This window comes from Elephantulus edwardii, unplaced genomic scaffold (genome assembly GCF_000299155.1).
Source record: "Elephantulus edwardii isolate Elephantulus edwardi_28Jun2011 unplaced genomic scaffold, EleEdw1.0 scaffold00141, whole genome shotgun sequence".
Taxonomy (NCBI): domain Eukaryota; kingdom Metazoa; phylum Chordata; class Mammalia; order Macroscelidea; family Macroscelididae; genus Elephantulus; species Elephantulus edwardii.
The window spans coordinates 6,133,142-6,155,183 of record NW_006399891.1 but is presented as its reverse complement, the minus strand read 5'-3'; the positions used below and the strand labels follow the sequence as shown (position 1 = coordinate 6,155,183).

At 48.6% G+C, this 22,042-nt stretch overlaps 1 protein-coding gene across 1 annotated transcript in view; it reads right to left on the bottom strand.

The window, feature by feature from the left end:
- Positions 1-1,768: 1,768 nt before the first annotated feature.
- Positions 1,769-22,042, bottom strand: part of APBA1 (amyloid beta (A4) precursor protein-binding, family A, member 1) — a 321,554-nt gene continuing 301,280 nt past the window's right edge. Inside the window, exons 11-13 of the mRNA XM_006894407.1 lie at positions 7,030-7,149; positions 4,588-4,728; positions 1,769-1,840 (exon numbers count right to left, since the gene is read on the bottom strand). Of these exons, the coding sequence (XP_006894469.1) occupies positions 1,769-1,840; positions 4,588-4,728; positions 7,030-7,149 (333 nt within the window). The remainder of the gene's footprint in view (positions 1,841-4,587; positions 4,729-7,029; positions 7,150-22,042) is intronic.

Genomic DNA, 22,042 nt, shown 5'->3' with positions numbered 1-22,042 from the left:
CAGAAACATCGTAAGGTGAAGACACAAGCCTGACGCTGCTCTCTCTGGACCAGGTTATAGCTACTTCTCTCACTCCCTGGAGCCCCTCCACCCCACATGTAAACACATCGTCCCCAGCACCTGCTCACCAAGTTAGTTCCCATGTCCACAAGACACAACGTAAACATCCCAGGTGCAGAGAACAGGGATTATATTATTACAAAATAGATTAGTTTCTCTTCCCCGTCTCTACTGAGGTCATGAATACAACAGAAAACAAACAAACAAACAAACAAAAAACCTAAACAAACCAGGACCAGAACTCACACAAAAACAAAATGCTCTTTGGGCCGAGAAGTGAAAACTGGCTCAGAAGAAGAGGATTACTAAAACATCTGGGCTGACCACGGCGGACTCGACAGTTGAGGCACCTGATGAGAACAAGGAAAATTCCACACCCGTGAGAAACCCCTCAGACCACGAGGCAGCAAGATGACGCTTCCACGACACACGTGGGAATTCTTAGGCATAGCTTGAGGTCATTATAGTCCCCTTAGTTTTGTGTCTTATGAACTGTTCTGGTCTTTCCAATGTCACAGGCCGCCTACCAGCCCTGAGCAGAAAAGAAAGCTGGTCCAGCTTAGGGCCAGGAGACGTACATGACAGTGTCCCTGCACAAGGACTCGGACCCTCACACTCCAAGAGGGCAATCTGTCCTGCCCAGACCCCCGCCTCTGTGTGTGTGTGTGTGTGTGTGTGTGTGTGTGAGTGTTTGAAGGGGGTAGTGAGCTCCACTCTCTCAGAGGGGCAGGGGCCACATTTCAGCCGGGAACTGACCTCATAAGACCAGGCTGGCCAGCCTTCACACCACCCAGCTGCCAGGGCGTGGCCCTCCCTCTCCTGCCCCGAGAGGCCGTGCGGGTGGTCCAGGGGCCCTCTGGAGCGGGGAGCAGTCTCAGATTATTTTATTGATGTTGGTAGTGGAGGGAAGGGGATGGGATGATAGACAAGTACAGCTCTCTGTGTGTGTGTGTGTGTGTGTGGGAGAGAGAGAGAGAGAGAGAGAGAGAGAGAGAGCGCGATCTATGGAACCTGCAAGCTCATCCAGTGGCTGCCGACCTCAGGACAAGTCGGGCTCTGGACCCCTGTGAACCACCAAGCTCCCAGCAAGGCCACACCATCCTTGAGCAAGGCAGTTCCCCTTTCTGGTCCTCTGGGGCGAGGAGGCCCACCTTACTGAAAACACAAGTATGCTGGAACTAAAACTAGCTATAGAAGGGGTATAAGATTGGCTCAGAAATTCTGGGTGGAGCCTGTGCCGATACACCGTGGGTGATACACCCCGTCCCGTCCCTCTCATCTCCCCACGTGTCCAGCGGAGGGGTGCGGAGCCCAGCAGCTGAGTTTGAGGCACCACCAAGGAAGCTTCATCACCAGGGTCTGCACTTCTGGGAAAGGACGATGCCCTGCCCGGCAGTGACAGCCCTCCCTGGGGATCCCTGCTCCCCCAACCCAAGTCCTGCAGGTGGGTCCTGGGCTGACTGGGGCAGCTCTCCGTCGCCAAGCAAGTACACACAAAATGTCCCTGGATTTTAAAAAAAACCAAACCCAAAACAAAACAAAACTGAAGAGAGACAGAGAGCGAAGAGGGGCTTGCAGAGTCTCCTCTTCCTGTGCACAACCAGACGCTGAGCGAGAGAGGGAAATGTCTCAGTGGACACACAGATGCAGCACTAGACACACAACCACGAGCGAGGAGGCTCCTCCATGCAAGCCGCGGGGCGCGGGCTCAGATGTAAACCGGCTGCTCCTGGGCCGTCAGCAGCCGGTACATGGCGGCTGGCATCGTCTTCATGTGGATCTGGGGGCAGAGAACACACATGAGCAGGGGGCATGGCTCTGGGGAGAGGAGGCTGGGGAAACAGAGGCACCTCACAGAAAAGCCAGCGGCCCTGACTCCGACGAGGCCGCGGGTGTCAGAAAAAAGCTGTGCTCCACTGGGTTTCAAAGGCTGAGCTACGAACATCTGCTTTGAGTCGTGGCTCTGGCTTCTTTAGGGTATAATCCCAGCAGTGCCACTGCTGGGTCAAATGCTATTTATAACTTTTTGAGAAGGCACCAGACTGGTTTCCATAGTGGTTGTACCATTTTACATTTCCACCAGCTAGGAATAAGAGTTCTAATCTCTCCACAACCTTGCCAGCATGCGTTGTCTGCTGGCCTGCTGAACTTCAGATGAACGGATAGAAAAACTATGGTACATTCATGCAAAAGAATATCACGCGGCATTGAAAAACAAGAAACTTGTAAAACATCACACAACATGGGAAAGCCTGGAGAACATTATACTGAGAGAATTATCTCAGTTACAAAAGGACAAATACTGCCTAACACTGCTGTTATAAAACTGGACAGACATGGGGGGCTGGGGCGAGAATGGGAAAAGAGTGGACAGATAGATAATGAACACTGCAGTAGAACAGACGAGAGGAAGAACTGTTTAAAAGGAACATATGAGTAGGTATTATGTGTATGACAATCTGAAGTAAGAGATGTATTTCAAAGTGGACTAGGGGAGAGGGAGGGAAGAAAATGTGCAACAAAAAAATAAAATAAAACACTCCAGGGCTTTCCAAAAAGTTAGGAGTGACAGAAAAGAAACACCTAAATGACCAGAGGCTATGCAGAGGCTCCTGTTCCTGGTCAGTGTTGTTATTTCCACTAGGCTGTAAAAAAGCAGAGGACACTAAAAATGGGAGGGCAGGGAGTCTGGGGTTGTCACTGCTCCTCACTGGCCACCTCTCCTGGAAGGTGCAGTGACAACAGAACATCTGCCCTCAACTTAGTTACAACGAACCAAGCGGGCATGCTGGGGCACACCTATGCTGGGAGACACTGGTGGTCTGCCTTGTAGACCACAGCTGGGTCTATTCTAAAATCTCATAGGTTCATTTGATGAGACTAACTGGGAGTAACGGAACTGCTCGAGGACCCAGAGAGAAAAGGAACGATAAACCTGTGCGCTGAAAAGAGAAGGTGAACAAATAAAATCAGAGACAAGGGCACTTTCTTCTGCTTTCATGCAGGAGCCTCAGACCATCATTTATTTTTCAAGGAAATGGGCTTAAAACTGGTCAAAGACAGATGGTTCTGCACCCTGAGGAACGTGTGGTCCCCAAACCATCAATGAGCTTCGTGAAAGGTTCAAGGTTTCAGTCAGTCCAGAGCAGCCTTGGAGGAAAAAACTGTCACTTTATTTCAGAAAAGCTTGTTACTTTGGTTCCGAAAAATTAGTCACGGAAAACTCTATGAAGCCAAATGAGTCGCTGGGACTGGGAGCTCAGGACCACCGTCTGGGGAGATAGCAAGTCAACTGGCAAAACAGCGCCTACAGAGACGATAGTCTACATGCTACTGTGGTGAGCAGAGGCTGAAGTCTCCAAAGCTTACAAGTGGCCATCCAGAGTGTAACGACTGGTCTTCCCTCCACCTTCCCATGCAAAACCGAGAAGAAAGAAGGAAAGATTACTTAGTCCTAAAGCCCAGGGGCTTACATGACCTTTAGTCTCCACCACATCGAGAGCAGCAGGACTAGAAGGTGTCCAGCTACGGCTACCGGTTGCTCTAAAGGGGATCCTACACAGAAGGTCCTGACAGAATGGGAGAGGAAACGTGGAACACATTAAAAAATCCCAACATTTTCTATCAGGCGTGCTGGTGTGACAGAGACTGTGGAAGCCCCGGAGCCTCTCTGGCTGTTAGTTTTTGGGCCTCGAATAAAACTCCTCTCCGACTCAGTTTCCAGCCAAACAGTAGAAGATGATCAATAACACTGGGAGAAAGGCATTCCCGAGAATAGTAAACGTCCAGGATCAGAAAGTTGGCACTGCCCAGAGGGCAGGAATGGGGAAGAACGGAAACTGTGCTTTTGTAGCTTGGGTATTATAACCAATGTCACCAAAAGTGTATGAACTGTTGGGTGGAAAGCCAGTTTACACTGTAAACTTTTACTTAAATCACAATTAAAAGTTGCATGAGGGGCAAAAAAGAAGATGTAGGCTCAGGTTTGTCATTCATAGGGTCTCTATGAGCCACTGTCAACTTGATGGCCTTTAAATGGTGGTGCTAGAGAAGAGTACTGAATGTCCCAAGGACTTTCAAAAGGAACAAAGAAGTCTGTCTTGCCAGAAGAGTAACCAAAGTGCTCCTTAGAGGTGAGGATGGTGAAACGAGGTCTCACATACTTGGGCTTGTTGTCAGGAGGGTCTAGTCCTTGGAAAAGGGCATCATGCTGGAAAAGAGGGAGGGTCAGAGGAAGAGAGGACGATCTTCAAGGAGATGAAATGACACAGCCACTATCCCAATGGATGTGAAAAGATCATAGTTTACGAGGCCGGCACAGGATAGGGCTTGGCTCTGAACTGCTGTTCACAGGGTCACTTTGAGTCGTGGTCAGCCTGATGGCCCCTAACTGCGGCAGGGAGCATGGTCCCCCAACACACAGGACAGGCATGAGTCAGGGCCATCCTGAAGAAAGCTGGTTGGTCAGACTCTGTAAGGTCTAGGGTACCTGGAAGGCCTCCCCCGAGCTCTGGGTCCCACTCCTACCTCCCCAACAGCATTGGAAAGGATGTGGACGATCTTCTCGTGCGGGGTGGCGACAACACTCTGTCCGTTGATTTCGATGATCCGGTGTCCCACGCGGATGCCGCCCCGCTCGGCTATCCCTCCACGCATGAGGCTGCAGATCTGTGGAGACACGGCCTCATTACCCCCCTGGCCAGCGCCTCCTTTACACTCCAGCAAACTAAACTCTGAGAAGCCGACATGGCTTTTTCCCCTTTGGAAATCTGCATCTCCTTCTTCCCCTTCCCAGGAGAGGTGAGTGCTTCACGTTGGGAACGCAGCACATGGCGGTTTCAAGGGGCCTTTCTCCCTGGTGTTCGCCTCCCCGGTGGGTCCTGGTGAGAAGCGCTGTTTCACGGTCACGGGTCCGCCATGCAAACTGTGTGGTGCAGGTTAGGATTCTCTCCCAGAGCCATGGCTAGAGTCATTCAATAAGCTGTCTCAGGCCAACAACCTGGCCTGGTTTTCTGGCTCACAATTTCCTGAGCTACAGAGAGGGCTGGCACCAGGGTGGCTGGAAGGGAGATGCCCCCTTGGCCTTCCCTACTCGTGGGCACATGTACACCTCACAGAAACATCGCCACAGCGGCTCCTGATATAGAGTAGCCAGCAGGGGCCTGGGGCTGGGGTGAAGTTGAGGGGATGATGGGGGGGACTGCAGGCTGGTGTCAAAACCAAGTCTTTCAGGCCAGGCAGGAGGCTCAGCTCATGCAGGGAATGGCCGTCTCCATCTCACAAAATGAGCCAGTCATATTTTCCTAAAAGCACATTATTTGGAATTACAACACCGACTTTTCACTCCACAATGTGCATCTTTATTTAAATACCTCTGCTGACATGGTATCTGAGAGTGGTGGCCCCTTCAGTAGCTCAGGGACTTTGGGGTCAAAGCCCCACTTTAGCCAAGGCTCTCCAGTGAACTCACACCTGTCCTAGAATGACTCAGCGAAGAGTTGAACTTTCATTATTATTCAGGTATAAACAAATCAGACAAGGAAGCATAAACAGACAAATACTTTGTCAGCTGAAAGCTACCGCGCGTCACTCAGGGCGCTCACTCTCAGTAAAAGAGCTGAGCTACACGCAGCACGTGAGAAGGGGCTGTGTGCTGCTACCCTGCACCCGGGATGTTCAGGGTAATTCTAAAACAGAAAATGTACTTCAACCTCCTTGACCCAGAAGGGGAGGAGAAAAATAGGTATTTTTTTGACTGGAAAGATGAATACAGAGAAAGCAGCAGTGGGTATACTCAAAATTGATCAGGTAGGCCCTGGGGAGTGACTGGATCAGCAAAGTCCAGATGTACAGAGTTCCAGGTAAATTAAAACAACAACAAACAACAAACAACAAAACCACCCCAAACAAATCACACCCAAACAAAAACCACACCAAGAACCCTGTATTGCGGCCCAGTCACAACTAACTCATAGCTGACCCTCCAGTGGGTTTCCAGAGGCTGTAAGTTACATGGGAGGTGACTCCATCTTTCCCCCCGGAGCTGCTGGTAGATTCGAACTTCCAGAGAGGTGCTGCCTTTCCGTTAGCAGCACAGCACCCTATGGACTATGCCATCAGCACTCCCTGGAGCCAGTGAAGGCAGGACAGAACAGAAACATTTTACAAAGCAGACTGGTGAAAATTCTTGATCCTGAAAGTGTTATCTCCAGGTTAAAAGGGCAAACTAATTGGCTAAGCGGACAGCGCAGGAATGCTCCACTATAACAGTGGTTCCCAACCTGGGGCTCGAATGCGGACGTTAAGAATATGCAGTGCTATCTCTGAATCCCCAGACTGGACAGATACGGGAGAAACCTGGCAGCCAAGAAAAACACAGTGTGTTCCATTAAAATAAGGGATAGGAAAGTGGTGAGTGTGCGCCCTGCCAGAGGCAGAAGGCATTCTGGCCTGGCTCCAGCTCCCACAGTTTCCCTGTGCTGGGCCCTTCTTTCCCAACTTCTGGCCGTTTGCTATTTCACAGTTGATCTCCTTGAACAAGTGAGGAGGAGCAAGGGGGGAAAGTAGGACCACACCCCCAATTAAAAACCAAACCCACGGGGTGGTGTTGATGAGGCTGACAGAAACAACCAATGTATCAACTCCAAGGCGTTCTCCAAGCACCTGGGAGTTAAGACACTCCTGGGCAGTTGTGGGGTCTCCTGTGCAGCCAGGGGCACCTTTTATGGGACCAAACCAAAGCTGGTTACTGGCAGGACCACCTGAACACTGGGCTCTGTACGTCATGGTTCCAGGAGAGCACGTGTCCTCTCCCGGGGACGGACATAGAACTCTCTACCAGAGAGAACGGCCCATAGCGGACGATGAGCACTGACTAACACAAATGAAAAGGAAAAGAGCAACACAGCCACACCCTGGTACCTTCTCATCTGTCAGAGTGTTGGGGAGAGTAGAGTACGCAGTACTTACGATTCCGTTCTGGACACTGAACCCCAGCTGGTAGCGCAGGTCCGGTCTCCGGATCAGCACGGTGGTGACGGGAGGACACCGCACGATGTTCAGCTTGACGCGGGACTGGTTCTTCAAGCCCTTTAAAGTCAAGACAATGCAGTGAATGCGGGTGTGTCCTTGGCTGGCTGGTGGAGCCAACACATGCAGGCTACAACTCAGAGGAAAGCACCAGAGTCCTCCCACCGCAAACCACTGCGCCTGGCCAGGGTGACTCCCTGCTGGACGCCACTGACCCAGGAAGGTAACCGAGTGATCAAGAGAAAGCCCTTTCCCTCCATCCAGACACCTGTTCTGTGAGGGTAACTGCTTCATTTCCAGGAACAGGCTGTGTTTGAGGGGCTTGCTAAAACACTGGGCTTCTGTGTGTCTATGAGGCCTAGCGTCACATGCACTACTGAGCTTGAGACATGAACGCTGTGTGGAACTCCTTCAGGGCTGAACAGAGGTAAGAGTGGGAGAGGGGCTTTGTCTCTGAAAGACCAATTCTAGTGATTACCCCTCTTGTAACAAAGGGCGAGTCATTCCCAGCAATATGCCAGTTCATCAGAGGCCTATCTCCCCAGCCTGCCAGTCTGTGGTCATGCCTTCTTTCCCATTCCATCTACCATTCAGTATCATCAACATCTCCACCAGGATTGGGGGAAGCAGGAAAAAGAGGCAGCCCTACACTTGGCTTATTCCTCTCTGATAAGTAGTATGAGGAAACCCAATGCCATTGAGCAGGCTCCCCAGATGTGTCAGCATACAGCTGTGCCCCTCAGGCTTTCCAGGACTGGATCTTGGATCAGAAGCTGACCTTCTGAGGCTCCTCGGAAAGGGGTCATGGGGTACAGTCCACTCTGATACACATGGGGTGCTGTGAGTTGGGAGATGACTAGATACCACTGGTTCTATTTTCCCTAGGGCTGTCTGGCTTTACCAGCCTGTAGAGACCAGTGGCTTCCAGACCAGCAGCACCCAGGAACTCATGAGCAGTGAGAATTCTGGCCCCACCCTCACCTACTGAGTCAGAAGCCCCAGGAGTGGGCCCAGCAGTTTGTGTGTAAGTAGGTCTTGTAGGGGATTCTGATGTGTACCTTTCACTGTGAGAACAGCAAGTGTGGGCTACTGCAGAGCACTCAAGTCACCTGCTGCCTTAATTCTTCCAAAAGATGCTGAGGCTCAGAGGGATACACTCACTGTTCACCCTGGGGCCACTGCATTCCATGAACTCAGGGGCTAGTAAGGTGGACACAGGGGTGACGGTGGGCTGTGGGCTTAGTCATCGCACAGCCTGATCCAGCCACCCACCTCCATGTGGGTACCCTGTGCGAGCTCCCGGGGACCCTGTCACATCAGGACCCCTCCTGCTGTGGAATGCACCTGCATCACAATGCTAACTCCTGCCTCATCTGACACCACCCTGGAGATGGACCTTCAAGAGCCATCTTGCTAACTTCCCCCAACAAACTGAGCACTCTAATTATCTCCATTTAGAGAAGTAGAAACTAAGGCCCAGAAATACTAAGACATTTGCCAAGTTCACCCACAGTGAGATTCAATCAGGACTGTCTGTATTCAAAACCCACCATTTTTCCTCACATCACAGTGTGACACTCGTTGTATGACATGAGGAGCACAGATATCAGGGACAACAGCTGGCCTTTCATTCTAACCTTGAACTTGGACCCTACTTCAAGTTCACTTTCTCCTATGTCAATCTCTTCAGGTTCCTGTCCTCATAATATTCCCTCTTGCACCCTTGGCTTTGCTACTGTTTTTTTATTGATTCCAGCAGTACTCTCAATGGCAGCGATTGGATAGGACACAACGTGTTGCACTGGAGAGCTCTGCTCTGCTGTCAGGGATCACTTTAAAGTGCTAAAGAGCAAGGATGTCAGCTTAAAGACGAAGGTGTACCTGATGCAATGCAAGCTATGGTATTTCCTGTTGCTTCCTATGCATCTTTAAGTTGGACAATGACTAAGAAAGAGCAAAAAAGAACGAATACCTTTGAGGTGTAGTGTTGGTCAAGAGTACTGAACATACAATGGACTGCCAGATGAACAAAGAAATCCATCTTGGAGGAATTACAGTCAGAGTGCTCCTTCAGAGGTGAGGAGGGTGAAATTTCACCTTACACACTGTGGGCGTGTTATCAGGAGGGGCCAGTGCTTGGGAAGATACATTATACTGGGGAAGGTGAAGGGTTGGCCAAAGAGAGGATGACCCGCAAAGAGATGGACTGCCCCAGGGCCTGCAATGACATGCCTGAGCATGAAGGAGGTCGTGAGAATGTCACAGGACAGGGCAAGGGCCAGACCTGCTGTTCACAGGATCACTCTGTGCTGTAGTAGACTTGATGGCGCCTAATAAGAATTTAATTCACAAGGGAGCTCTGGTGGCCTTGTGGCAAGAAGTTGTACTGAAACCCCAGAGGTAGGCAGTTCAAATACACCATATGCTCTGCTGGAGAAGGAGGAGACAATCTCCTCCAATACCAGTCAGATCTGATTTGACCGTACACACACAAAATAATAAAATAAAATAAAAATTAATTCACATGGTTCAATTTCATTAAGACACTGTGGTTCCACAGTGGATCTTTCGCCCTTATACAGGAGATCAGGATTCCAACGCAAGACACCCAACCACCCACCACCTGTTTGTCAGTGGGGGCTTGTGTGTTGAACACGAGTCACTGGACCTTCCAGACTAAGATGGACCAGCAGTAAAAGCCTAGAGATCGCCATGCAAAAATCACCCAGTGGAAACCATGTGTGTCAGATGATCTCATTCGCAGTCTGACACGGGGACAGGCCAGGACTGGTCATGTGCGGGGTTATCATGAGCTGGGAGGAGACTCGAGGGCAGTTAGCAGCAGCAGCAGCAGCTCTCAGTGCTCTCTTCTCTCAGTGCTCACTGCTTGGTTTTCTGGGTACAATGAGCCCCCGGTGGCTGTAAGCTAGTTTGCAGTGGTCTCACTTCCTCACGGCATGTGGGCAGTGCTGGCTCACTCAGCAAGACAAGCACGGGTTTGCCTGCATTCTTGTTCTAATATGTAGCAAAACAATGTCACAGTGCTTTCCTCACATTAAAGATGGCTTCTGAATATGACTGGCATCTATCTCTCCTAACCTCATGCCACTTTTCTACCAAATCAAATCAAAGCCTCTTTTCAAATTGACAATCTCTGACAGGCACGGAACGCCCGGTAAGCAGGGTAAACACGGGATTATCAGAGCTTCCTTGCTAATCTGTGGTGAGCAATTTCTGCAGATTATAAATCAACACAAGCACGCCTTTGCTCCGCTTGCCGAGGATTCCACGCCTGGGTGAGGGATGCATGCTCAACCAGGGCACACTCTCCCCGGCATTCTGGAATATATATCTCTGCAGACCTTCCCAGTTTAAGGAAATGATGTGGAGAAATGCATGAGCTGAGCTGTGATTCTCACTGGATAAATGAACATGTGCAAAGACTTGGCCCTTCCCCACCAGAGCGCGTGCCATCACCCACACCACCAACGGCACACGGTCTGGTTTTCTGCTTCTAACAGCAGCATGGGTCAGTGACGAGGAATCTGTTTGATTCGGGAGATGTGGGTTTGAGCTCTGTTCCGCCACCACAGCTGTGGGGTCTTGGCACTCTGCTCCACCTTGCGTCCCCTCAGTGTCTTCATTTCAAAACAGATAAATTGTTAAACTCATTACCCTCTCTTCCAGTTCTATCCTTCTATGATTTTAACACTCTTTATATTTTTCTCATTAAATCTCTTTTGAAACACCAAATCACAATCACCATTTTAAAAAAACACTTCTTTCTAAAATTAAAAAAGTGTATGACTGTTTGAGTAGTGTGGACATAATTCATGCTTATATTTTCCTTTCCTTTCAGTGTTCCCCCTCATGCTCATTTAATCAAGACATTTTTTGTGTCAAGAAACACTGTTCAAGGTTGGCAGCTTTACCAAAATCACCCCCGACTTACGTCCCAAGCACGATGGGACTGGACAGTTCTGATCTGATTTCACTGACTGAATTTTGGGGGTTTTGGTCCCCGTCAACAAGGCCACCAGAGCTCCCCTACTGGCTCAATTCTTGGAAGGAGATTGTCAGTCCGTTTCACTTAGTCTGTCAGCTCTGTTGAAACCTAAGCATCATCTAAAAATACTGACACAACAACAACAAAAACAAAAACCACACCCTGAACTCACTGCCACCAAGTTAGAACTGACTCACAGCTGACTCTCAGTGGGCTTTTAGAGGCTGTAAATGGCAAGAGAGGTGACTGCCCATCTTTCTCCTACACACCAGGTAGCAGATCTGAACAGCCTCCTGTTGGGTTGGCAGCACAATTCCTTGCCCACTAGGCTATCCAAGTTCACGAAGCATAATGGTGGCAAACAAGTCTATACTGATGGATGCATAGTTGCTGTGCAAGAGGTACATGGGCTGAGAAGCACACTGGCGTCATCTGGCCTCAGGGATCTCGTGAAGGCTGGACAAGAGTGTGCCACATGGTAAGTGGTGGTGGGGGGCAGCGGGGCACATGGCTGGGCAGTAGCCCTGAACTGGAGCCCCTGTGCCCCTCTCTATAATAATATAACATGAGAGTAGGAATCTGTGAAAAATCAGGCTCACCATGCTGCAGATGGAGGGCACACATGGTTAGATCCCTCCCGACTTCCACCTGCTTTAACAGCTACACTTTTCAACACAGGCTGACTTAGCCATGCTGGTTTGCTACAGAACCACCTTAGAGGGCACCTCCTAGAAAGGCAGAGGGACTGAACTCTATTTCCTCAATGGTGGTTGAAAAGTCACATTGCACCGGTGGGCCCGTTCCTTTTATGTGAATTGATTTAAGATGCTTGATTTATCCCTCAGTGAGAGAATTTCTAGATTGGGGTAAATGTGCTGCAAGAAGAGGCTTCGAGAAATCACAATTTGAAATAACCAGACCATGCATCTGTGCTGCCATTCCTAATCAGTGTTTCAAGTTGGGTCCCATTAACTTGGCTCTCTAAGTTGCCATTTTATTTGAGGTGCCAATTAGATAAACGGTCATCTTGTCCCCATGACAACAGTGGAATGGTGCAGCAAATTAAGAAATATGGTGGGAGGGAAGGCCAGGCAGGAGGGGCGGGGAAGGAGGGAAGCCAGAGCAGTCTCCATAGCAACAGGAGAGCAGCACTGAGATGCTCTCCTGGTAGGAAAGGGAAGTTATCCTTCAGCTAAAAAAATTCGGAGGGCAGACAGGGGGGCGATGCACCGGCCAAGGTGGAGGGAATGCTTTCGTTTATCTACCAGTAACTGGTCTTTAGGAACAAGGACAGGAGTGGGGGGTGGGGGGAAGAACAAGGAGAAAAGCAATTAAAATAATTCTGTAAGTAGTAAGGGAAGACATAGAAGACACTGCTTTAGACCCAAAGTGTGGCCATAACTGGTGATGGAATGATCCAAAAGCCTGCTGGAAATTCAGACTCCCAGGCCCTATCCTAGAACTAATCAACCAGAATGTGTATTTTTACAAGATCGTCAACCCAAAGCAAACCCACTGATGTTGATTCCTGCTCCCAGCTCCCAGAGATCCTACACAACAGAGGAGAACCGCCCCCAGGGCTGCCAAGGCTGTCCATCTATATGGATGCAGATTGCCACTTCTCTCCCCTGCAGAGTGGCTGGTGGGTTTGAACCACTGATGTCCTAGTTAACAGCAGGATGTTTTAACCACAGTGCCACTAGAGGTCCCAGTAACAAAATCACTAAGCTGATTCAAATAAAAGTTTGAGAAGCACTGATTTACCAGGATGAGATGTTATGTGCCATCGAGTTGCTTGAAACTAATAGCAACCCTATGTACAACAGACCTAAATCCTACTCTGTTCCATGCCAATCGCACTGTCTCTGACACACCTACCCACCTACCCCCATTGTCTCAGTCACTGAATCAATCCATCTCATAGAGGGTCTTCCCCTCCTGTGCTGTCCCTCCACCCTTCCAAGCATGACATCTTTCTCCAAGGACTGGTCCCTCCTTGCAACATGTCCAAAGTATGTCAGACGAAGCCTCAGAATCTTTGTCTCCAAGGTGCAGCCTGGTTTAACCTTCTCCAGGTTGAACCTGTTAGTTTTCTTAGCAGTCCATGGTATATTCAATACTCTTCTCCAACATCACAGCTCAAAGGTATCAATTCTCCTTCTATCATCCTTAGTCATTGTTCAATTCTCTGATGCATCGCAAGTGATTGCGAAGACCATGGCCTGTATCAGGTGCACCTTAGTCTCCAGAGTGACATCATTGCTCTTCAGTACTTTGGAGAAGTCCCTAAAACAAGGATGAGACATGTTTGTCAAATTTACTGCAAACAACCCTAGCTCAACCCTGGAGCAATACCATGTGCAGGCAGATAGTGGCGCAGTTCTGCAGAGATTTTAAAAACAACATTGTTGATTTTCCTAGCTGCCAGCCGAGCAGGTCTTGACTCCCACCAACTCTGGTCAGTACAGAATGGATTGGCCATGTAGTCCTGTGCCATTCTCTTGATCAGCTGTGGGCAGACCGTTATGATCCACAGGGATCACTGGACAGGCCATCATGACCCACAGGGGTCACTGGAGAGGCCATCATATGTCATTTCTATCACTGCGGATGAATTTTCCTATTACTGATCCTTCTTTATTTACAGCTTTAACTTTCCAACCACCAGTAATTATCAATGTATCTTAATTGCTTGCTTAATCAATTTCATACTACAGAAGTCTGTAAAAATCTCGTTTCCTCATCTTTGGTGTCAGTGATTGGTTTGTAAATATGAATTTTAGTCATATTAACTGGTCTTCCTTTCTTCCTTGTAAATGTAAGGATATTCTATCACAGAGAGCATTGTACTTCAGAACAGATCTTGAAATGTCCCTTTAGACAATGACTGTGATGCTGGTTTTTTCCTTCAATTTGTCACTGTTGGCACAAGTGGTGTTATTTGGTACCATCGAGTCAGAACTGACCCATGATCCTGTGGATCTGAACCATCCATGATCAGAAACTTCCATGATCCTTCGACAGACCATTAAGATCCACAGGGATCACTGGACCAGATTATTACGATCCACAGGGATCAATGGCTGACTTTGAGAAGTTGATCTCCAGGCCTTTTGTCCCAGTCCACCTTAGCCTGGAAGCTGTGCTGTAACCTAGTCAGCATCTAAAACACACAGGCCTTCACCAAGAGGCAGGCAGTGGTCACACACTGGCTGGGAACAGAACCCAGGTCTTCCATATAGAAGATGAGGATTTTCCATCTTTGACGTACCGCTGCCTCAAACCTAATACTCAAACTCAAAATCTCAAACTCACTGCTGTCGAGTCAGTTTCAACTCACAGCTGACCCTCCATCTGGATTTTAAGGCTGCAGGTAATCATAACGAGAGGATGCTACTGTCTTCCTCTCAAAGAGCTGCTGGTGGATTTGAATGACTGGAGACGAACAGCCTTTTCTTTAGCACCACAACACACTACAGACCATGCCACCTGGGCTCCTAACACTGCAAATCAGTCTACTCTCTGTGCTGACAATGCTGACTGCGATCTGTGATAACAGACTCCTCCCAGCCAGGATGGTCCATCAGCAGCGCCCTGTGCATGTGCCCACACTGGTGCCTGTCATCTGCGGGCTATGGCATCACATCTCACCCACATGGGACAGTCCAGCCATCTTCTAGTCCTCTAACTGGCCCATTCAGCGAAGGACATCTGTGTGGATGGTAGCACCCAGACCCCTTTTTCTTATTCTCCATTTTTCATCACCATTATACGTTATAATTTTCTGCTTTCACAAAGACTTCACTTACAGACATCAACTCATGTAAGCCCTTCACTCTTAGGGAACTGCTCAATGTTTCTAAGCTTTGGCATTCATTCTCTTTGCATTCTAAGTAAATACTGCTTTGACCTTGACTTTGTGATCAGTTGGGTGTCTACCAGAGCTGGTCAATGATGGCCTCAGGGTTCTCCGACCTCCATCCTACAGAAGCTGGGAGGGGTGGGAACCAGGAGACCTGGGACACTTGCCAGCACTGGACAAATTTAGGTACGTGGAGTCCCAGATGCCTCGTCTGTAACCTGACCACCTGCTGTCTCCCTTGCAGTTCCATGAAGAAGAGGGGGTCTGGCCCCCCCCAGGGGGGTATGTCATAGGTTCCCCACATGAAGCTTCACTAGACCTGTGAGTTTCTCCATGCTTCCTCCCTAGACCTTTCAAGCTCATTGTTGTCCAGCTGGAACCAGCAGGTTTATAACCAGGGGCTGTAATCGAACAGGAAGGGACTGTGCATCTTTCTCACACGGAGCGGCTGGTGCATTCGGATCGCCTGCCTTTGGGCCACTGGCACAGCTCCTCAGAGCTCCCTACACTTCTCAGATCCACACCAGCACTCCAAGACCCCCTGAACCTCCTTTCTTCGCCTCCTCCTAACCCCCTCTTCCACATCTGAAGTCTGACGGGGTTTCTCAGCCTCAGCACTATTGACCCTCGGCTGGATAATCCTTTGTGGTGGGGGCTGTTAACGACCGGCTCCCTGCACCATGTGCTGAAGTCCTAACCCCCAGCCCCACATAGATGACCTTGTTTGGGAAGAGTCTCGATGACAATATTATCAGTTAACACGAGGCTGTACTGGAGCAAGGTGGGTCTGCACCACTCATAAAACAAGTTGCCATGGGGCTGACTTCTACTCGTGGTGACCCCATGTAGGTTGGAACAGAACTGTTTTTCAGATACAGATCATCAGACCTACCTCTAGGAAACCTCTCTGTGGACTTGAACCACCAATCTTTTGGCTAGCTGCTGCATGTATTAAACGTTCGTGCCATGCAGGAACTCCTATTCACTCACAACAGTGTCCATGTGAAACAGGAGAAGACATACAGAGATAGAGGGTAAATAACCATGTGATGGAGACAGAGCAGTGGAGAAGCCAGGGACCACCTAGAGTCACCAGAAGCTGAGGGAGCTGAGGACAAATTCTCCTGCAGTTCTCAGAAGTAACCACCACAGCTGACCCACGAATTTGGACTCTTGAGCTTTCAGACTTGTGAGACGATAAAGCTCCATCCCTACAGGCCACCTAGGGTGCGGTGCTTCACTGTGGGAGCCCCAGGACACAGCCAAGGCTGCCCCATGCACAGGATGCCAGGAGCACCCCTCTCCTGCAGTGTGACAATGAAGACTACCAGCACTCCCAATGTCTCCTGGGAGACGAGAACTGTTCCCCAGCATCCACTGCCGTCCACCTCCCTCCCTGGACGACTATGTTGAAGAAGAGTATTGAAGGGTGGAGGCAGATGGCCCTCGGGCACATAGCCAAGCTCCACCACGTGGTTCAAATCCACCAGCTGCTCCATGGGAGAAGGATGGACAGTCTCCTCCCGGGTGACTTACTGCCTCTGAACACACACTAAAGGGTCAGCTATGGATTGGTCTGACTCAAAGGTACACAACAGCAACAAGAAGTCACTACCTAGCCATGTGGCCCTGGATAATTGCACTATCATTCTGTGCCTCAGTTTCCTAACCTCATAGGCACCAGTCCTATGTCATACAGAGCCGTCAGGAGGCTCTGGAGTTGACTGGTGCATGGGAGAAACCCCAGTGGAGTGGAGCTCCAGAGCAGTGGAGAAGCCAGTGACAGGCTTCCTTAGAAGTGCCCGGGGGCCAGGGAGTCAGGGGTGCTGGTCTGCAAGGCTCCGTTCACTTCTCCCCACCAGGAGGAGCTCCTCAGGGTGGGGAGCTTGGAATCTGGTCCCACAGCCCCTGGGGTCACTCTGTGAGGGCAGGGCGGTGTTTACTAAGTATCTTGCTTGCTGGTGGGAGACAGCATGTTCTGAACCTTAGCATGAGTGAAAGGCACCAAATGTGGGGTCCTGCCCCTGCTCTAGGTCCACCCTCACCACCACATCCCTGCAGCACCAGGCCAGCCCCCTCAAAGAGGCCCAGACCCTCTCTCTCCTGTCTCAAGGCCACTTCCTGTTTGCTAGCCACCCAGCCCTCGTTCATCCTTCAAGATTTACGTTGAATATCCTTAAAAATCCTCCCTCCTCTGAACCCCCAGAGCATCTCACCTATGATGTCACTGGGGGCCCTGAGCCTTTTCAACTACACAATTACCCTCCACATGAGTAATGTCCTCCTAGCTTCCCCACAGCTCACCACAGTGCTACCAGAGGCCCAATTAAGCATGTCTACATGAATATGCATGTTCAAAGCAGATTATTTTGCCTTATCTTTAATGTATATTAAGCAAGAGGTAGAAATTATTTAAGTATAAGATAGAACAAAGAGAAATTAAATGAAGCCAAAGAGAACTAGTTCTTTCTGGGCATGATTATCTTATGAGGAATTAAGAATCTAATCCATTTCATTAAGATCAAAGTGGGGCGCCCATCCCCATGTCCTACACATTCACCTTCCCCTCCCACTCCTTGATGGGCCAAGGGTGGTGGTGTTTGAAATTCTTTGTTGCTCAGAATGATGGTTAGATGATTCATATTCTCATTCTCTCTCATACGCACTTAAATACATATATGCATATCTCGGACATACCATACACCTCACACTCCCACACACACAGCTCTTCACATATGCTATTGTTGTTATATGCCATTGAGTTGCTTGCAATTCATAGCGAACCCCTGTATAACAGCTCTGAATGAACCCTGTTCTATCTTGAGCCAATCTCATTATCTCTGACACACCAACCCCCACTAGCCTAGTCACTGAATCAATCCACCTCATAGAGGGCCTTCCTCTCCTGCGCTGTCCCTCCACCCTCCCAAGCATGACGTCCCTCTACAAGGAATGGTCCTACCTTGAAACATGCCCAAAGTATGAGAGATGGAGCCTCAAAATCATTGCCTCTAAGGAGCATCCTGGTTTCACCTTCTCTCAGATGAACCTCTTTATTCTCCTAGCAGTCCATGGTCTCACTTCACATACAGACACACACATACATACCACTCATGTCTCATACACATTAGTTTCTTTCTAACAGTCTTGCAGGAATCCCTGAGGGATGGAGAGAAGCCACACAATCCCAGTCTGTCTCCACACCACACATCCTACTCCACCCCACCTCATACCCCATCCCACTCCCCATCCACAGTGCTTGTTCCAGAGCTGGTGGGGTCCATAGACATGCTGTACAGAGGAATGTTCTCATGCAAACTGACCATGCAATCTATAACTTCCAGTGTGCGTGAAACACTACGTACAGATGTTCCATTTCTTGAGGAAATCTTAGTTCTTTCCTTTAAACATTCACATTTAATTTCTCAGGACCTTCCTTTAGTACTAGATAATAACTCCAGCTTCAGTTAAACAAAAATAATTCTGTTTTGGTATAAAAGGTGCATCTACGACTCCTATCTACAGGACAATCTTTCAAGACTAGCACCTGTGTAAGGCACCTGTTAGAGAAGGGAAACTCAATCATTTTCCACACAAAAAAGATTAACAGAGATGTGGTGAGACTACACCTGTCCAAGGGGGAGAATTCGTGAGATCAGGAGCAGTGTAATCCCATCATGTTCCAGCTCTCACAGGTTCCACTGTCTCACCAGGGCCCTCTCATCTCCACAAACAGAAACTCTTCACCCAGAACAATTGAGTTTTGGAGACAGATAGTGGTGAAAATTGCAGAACACCATGAATGCAACTGTTGTTGTTATTAGGTGTTACTGAGTCAAGTTAAGACTCATAGCTTCCCTCCCAACAACAGACGTGAACTCTGTTCTATCCTGTACCGTCCTCACATTCTCTGACACACTGAGTCCACTGTCGCATTCACTGTGTTAATCCATCTCATTGAGGGTCCTCCTGTCCTTTGCTGACACTCCACCTTTCCAAGTATGATGTTCCTCTCCAAGGAATAGCCTCTCCTGACAACACGCCCGAAGTCTGTGAGACAGAGCTTGTCATCTTTGCCTCCAAGGAGCACTTTGGCTGCTGTACTTTGTACAAGACATACGTGTTTGTTCTTTTGCAAGTTCATGAGATATTCAGACTTCTTCCCCAACACCACAACTCAAAGGCATCAGTTCTTCTGTCATCTGCTGAAATGTAGAAATATATGGACTCCTTACTTACTGTTGAGACATTTTTGCTGCAGAAGATTAAGGCCTTCAATATAGATTACATCTCAACAAAAATCCTCACTACTGGGCAAACGGACAACATCATGATGTTGTTGCTGTTGTTATGTGCCATCAAGTCACCTGCGACTCATAGCAAACCTATATATACAACAGTTCTGAAATCTGCTCTATCTTATATCTCTGACACACCTATCTCCACTCCCCAGTAACTGAGCCAATCCATCTCCCCAACATCTTCTCTTGCAATGTCCCTCTACCTTTCTAAGCATGATATCCCTCTCCAAGGACTGATCTCTCCTTGCAACATGTCCAAAGTATGTCAGAAGAAACTTCAAAATCCTTGTCTCCAAGGAGCAGCCTGGTTTCACCCTCTCCAGGATGAACCTATGAGTTCTCCTTGAGTCCATGATATATTCAATACTCTTCTCCAGCACCACAACTCAAAGGCATTGATTTGTCTCCTATCATCCTTAGTCATTGTCCATCTCACTGACGTGTAGTAATACATAACATCATGACAGAAAAGACTAAAATTATCAATGATTTTATCTTACTTGGGTGCACAACCACTACCCCTGGTACCAGCAGTCAGGGGATCAGGAGATGCACAGCACTGGGAAAGTCTGCCAGAGATTCCTCCAGAGTCCTGAGGAGCAATGATGTCAGTTTAAATACCAAGATGCACCTGATTCAAGCCATGGCCTTTTCAATCACCTGCTCTGCATCTGGAAGCTGGACAATGAATAAGGATCACAGCAAAAGAACTGATGCCTTTGAGTTGAGCTGCTAGAGAAGAGTTCTGGATATCCTACGGATTGGCAAACGAACAAACAGATGGTGTCTTGGAGAAAGTGCAACCAGAGTTTTCTTGGAGGCAAAGGTGGTGATGCTTCATCTCACAGACTTTGGACCTGTTGTTGTTATGTGCCGTCGAGTCGCTTATGACTCATAGCGACCCTATGTACAACAGCCCTAAACACCGCTCTGTCCTGTGCCAATCGCACTGTCTCTGACTCTCCCATCCCGATTATCCCAGTCACTGAATCAATCCACCTCATAGAGGGCCTTCCCCTCCTGCGCTGTCCCTCCACCCTCCCAAGCATGATGTCCTTCTCCAAGGACCAGTCTTTCCTCACAACATGTCCAAAGTATGTCAGATGAAGCCTCAGAATCCTTGCCTCCAAGGAGCCACCTGGTTTAACCCTTTCCAGCACAAATCTGTTTGTTTTCCTGGCAGTCCATGGTATTCTCAATACTCTTCTCCAGCACCACAGCTCAAGGCATCAATTCTCCTTCTATCCTCCTTGGTCATTGTCCAACTCTCTGATGTATAACAAGTGATTGCGAAGACCATGGCCTGTATCAGATGTACCTTAGTTAGGACAGTCTATTCCTTAGAAAGGGACATCATGCTTAGAAAGGTGGAGGGTCAATGAAAGACAGGAAGACCCTCAGTGAGAGGGACTGATATAGTGGCTGTGAAAAAGGGCTCACATGTACCAAGGATGAAAAGGACGAGACAGGCTTCACTTCTGTGATGTATAGGGTTGCTATGAGTTGTACTTGGCTCAGTGGCACCTGACAACAACAACTCTTCACTTACTGACTACTATCTCACTATCTGACATTCCACATTTACAACAATAGTAGAAAAGTCTACTCTGGCTATTCAGTGCTGTAAGGATTTACACCTGGCAGTCTTGGATGCTGAGGTGCCAAGGGAGGCTAACACCAGCTGTGATGGTCCACTTGACTGGGCCATGATTCTCAGTGGTCTGGCAGTGAAGTAATGATATAAACTGGCAGTTACATAGTGATATAGTCATCTTACATTTCTGTGTAATACTAATTTTCACATTACAACATAGTGGTCCTTGGAATCTCACCTTACTGGAAGGTGAGGAGAAAGTGCACTTAAAAGTTTAAATAGATTTTATGTATTTTATTATAATACTTAAAAAAATAATACAAGGACTGTAACAGATTTTCTTCGTTCTTATGACAACTGAGCACTGTGGAGAGCATTATGTCAGCTCTGGGGGAGGACACACTCACCTAGACCACAGTCATGGCCACTGTGGAGGAAAATGTCCTCTGATTCAAAGCATTTCTGTGATTTGTAACAGGGTTGGCAATTCCTCCCAAGAACATCTGGCTGAATCTATGTAATCGGACTGTTGTGCAGAAGAAAAGGCTACTGCAGTTCAATTCCGGCTCAGTGGGGGAGAGTGCTGTGATTGACTAGCGATGTCTGCAGTGGTGTTTGCATGGGTCGACTCGTGTCCACCTAAAATTTATGCTGAAGCCCTAAACTCCAGCACCTGTTGGCATGACCTTGTTTGGAGATGGGTCTTCAAGGATGTTGTCTGCTAAGTTGACATAAGGTTAAACCAAAGTAAGGGGAGTCCTAAAGCAATCTGAATGGTGTCGTTATGTCCTTATAAATGAGGTGGACACACACACACACACACACACACGGAAGAAAGTACGCATGTCCATGTCCATGGTGTTCTGCTGCAGGTGCAAACCAAGGGCACCTAGGCTACAATGAGCCAGGAGAGTTGAGAAAAGAGACCATCATGGTCCTCCTGACACCCTGGGTCCCAATTTCTAAACTTCAAGACTGTGAGACAGTATATGTTTGCCATTTTAGACCCTCTCTGTGGCCCTTTGGGGAGATCTGGGAGCCCAGTGGGAATTGCACTGCTGACTCAAAGGCAGGTGCTTAAAACACAGTAGCTGCTCCGAGGGAGAAAGATGGGCCATCTCCTCCTGCGTGATTACGGCCCCTGCAAACCCAGTGAAGAGTCAGCTATGAGCCAGTTCCAACTCCATGGC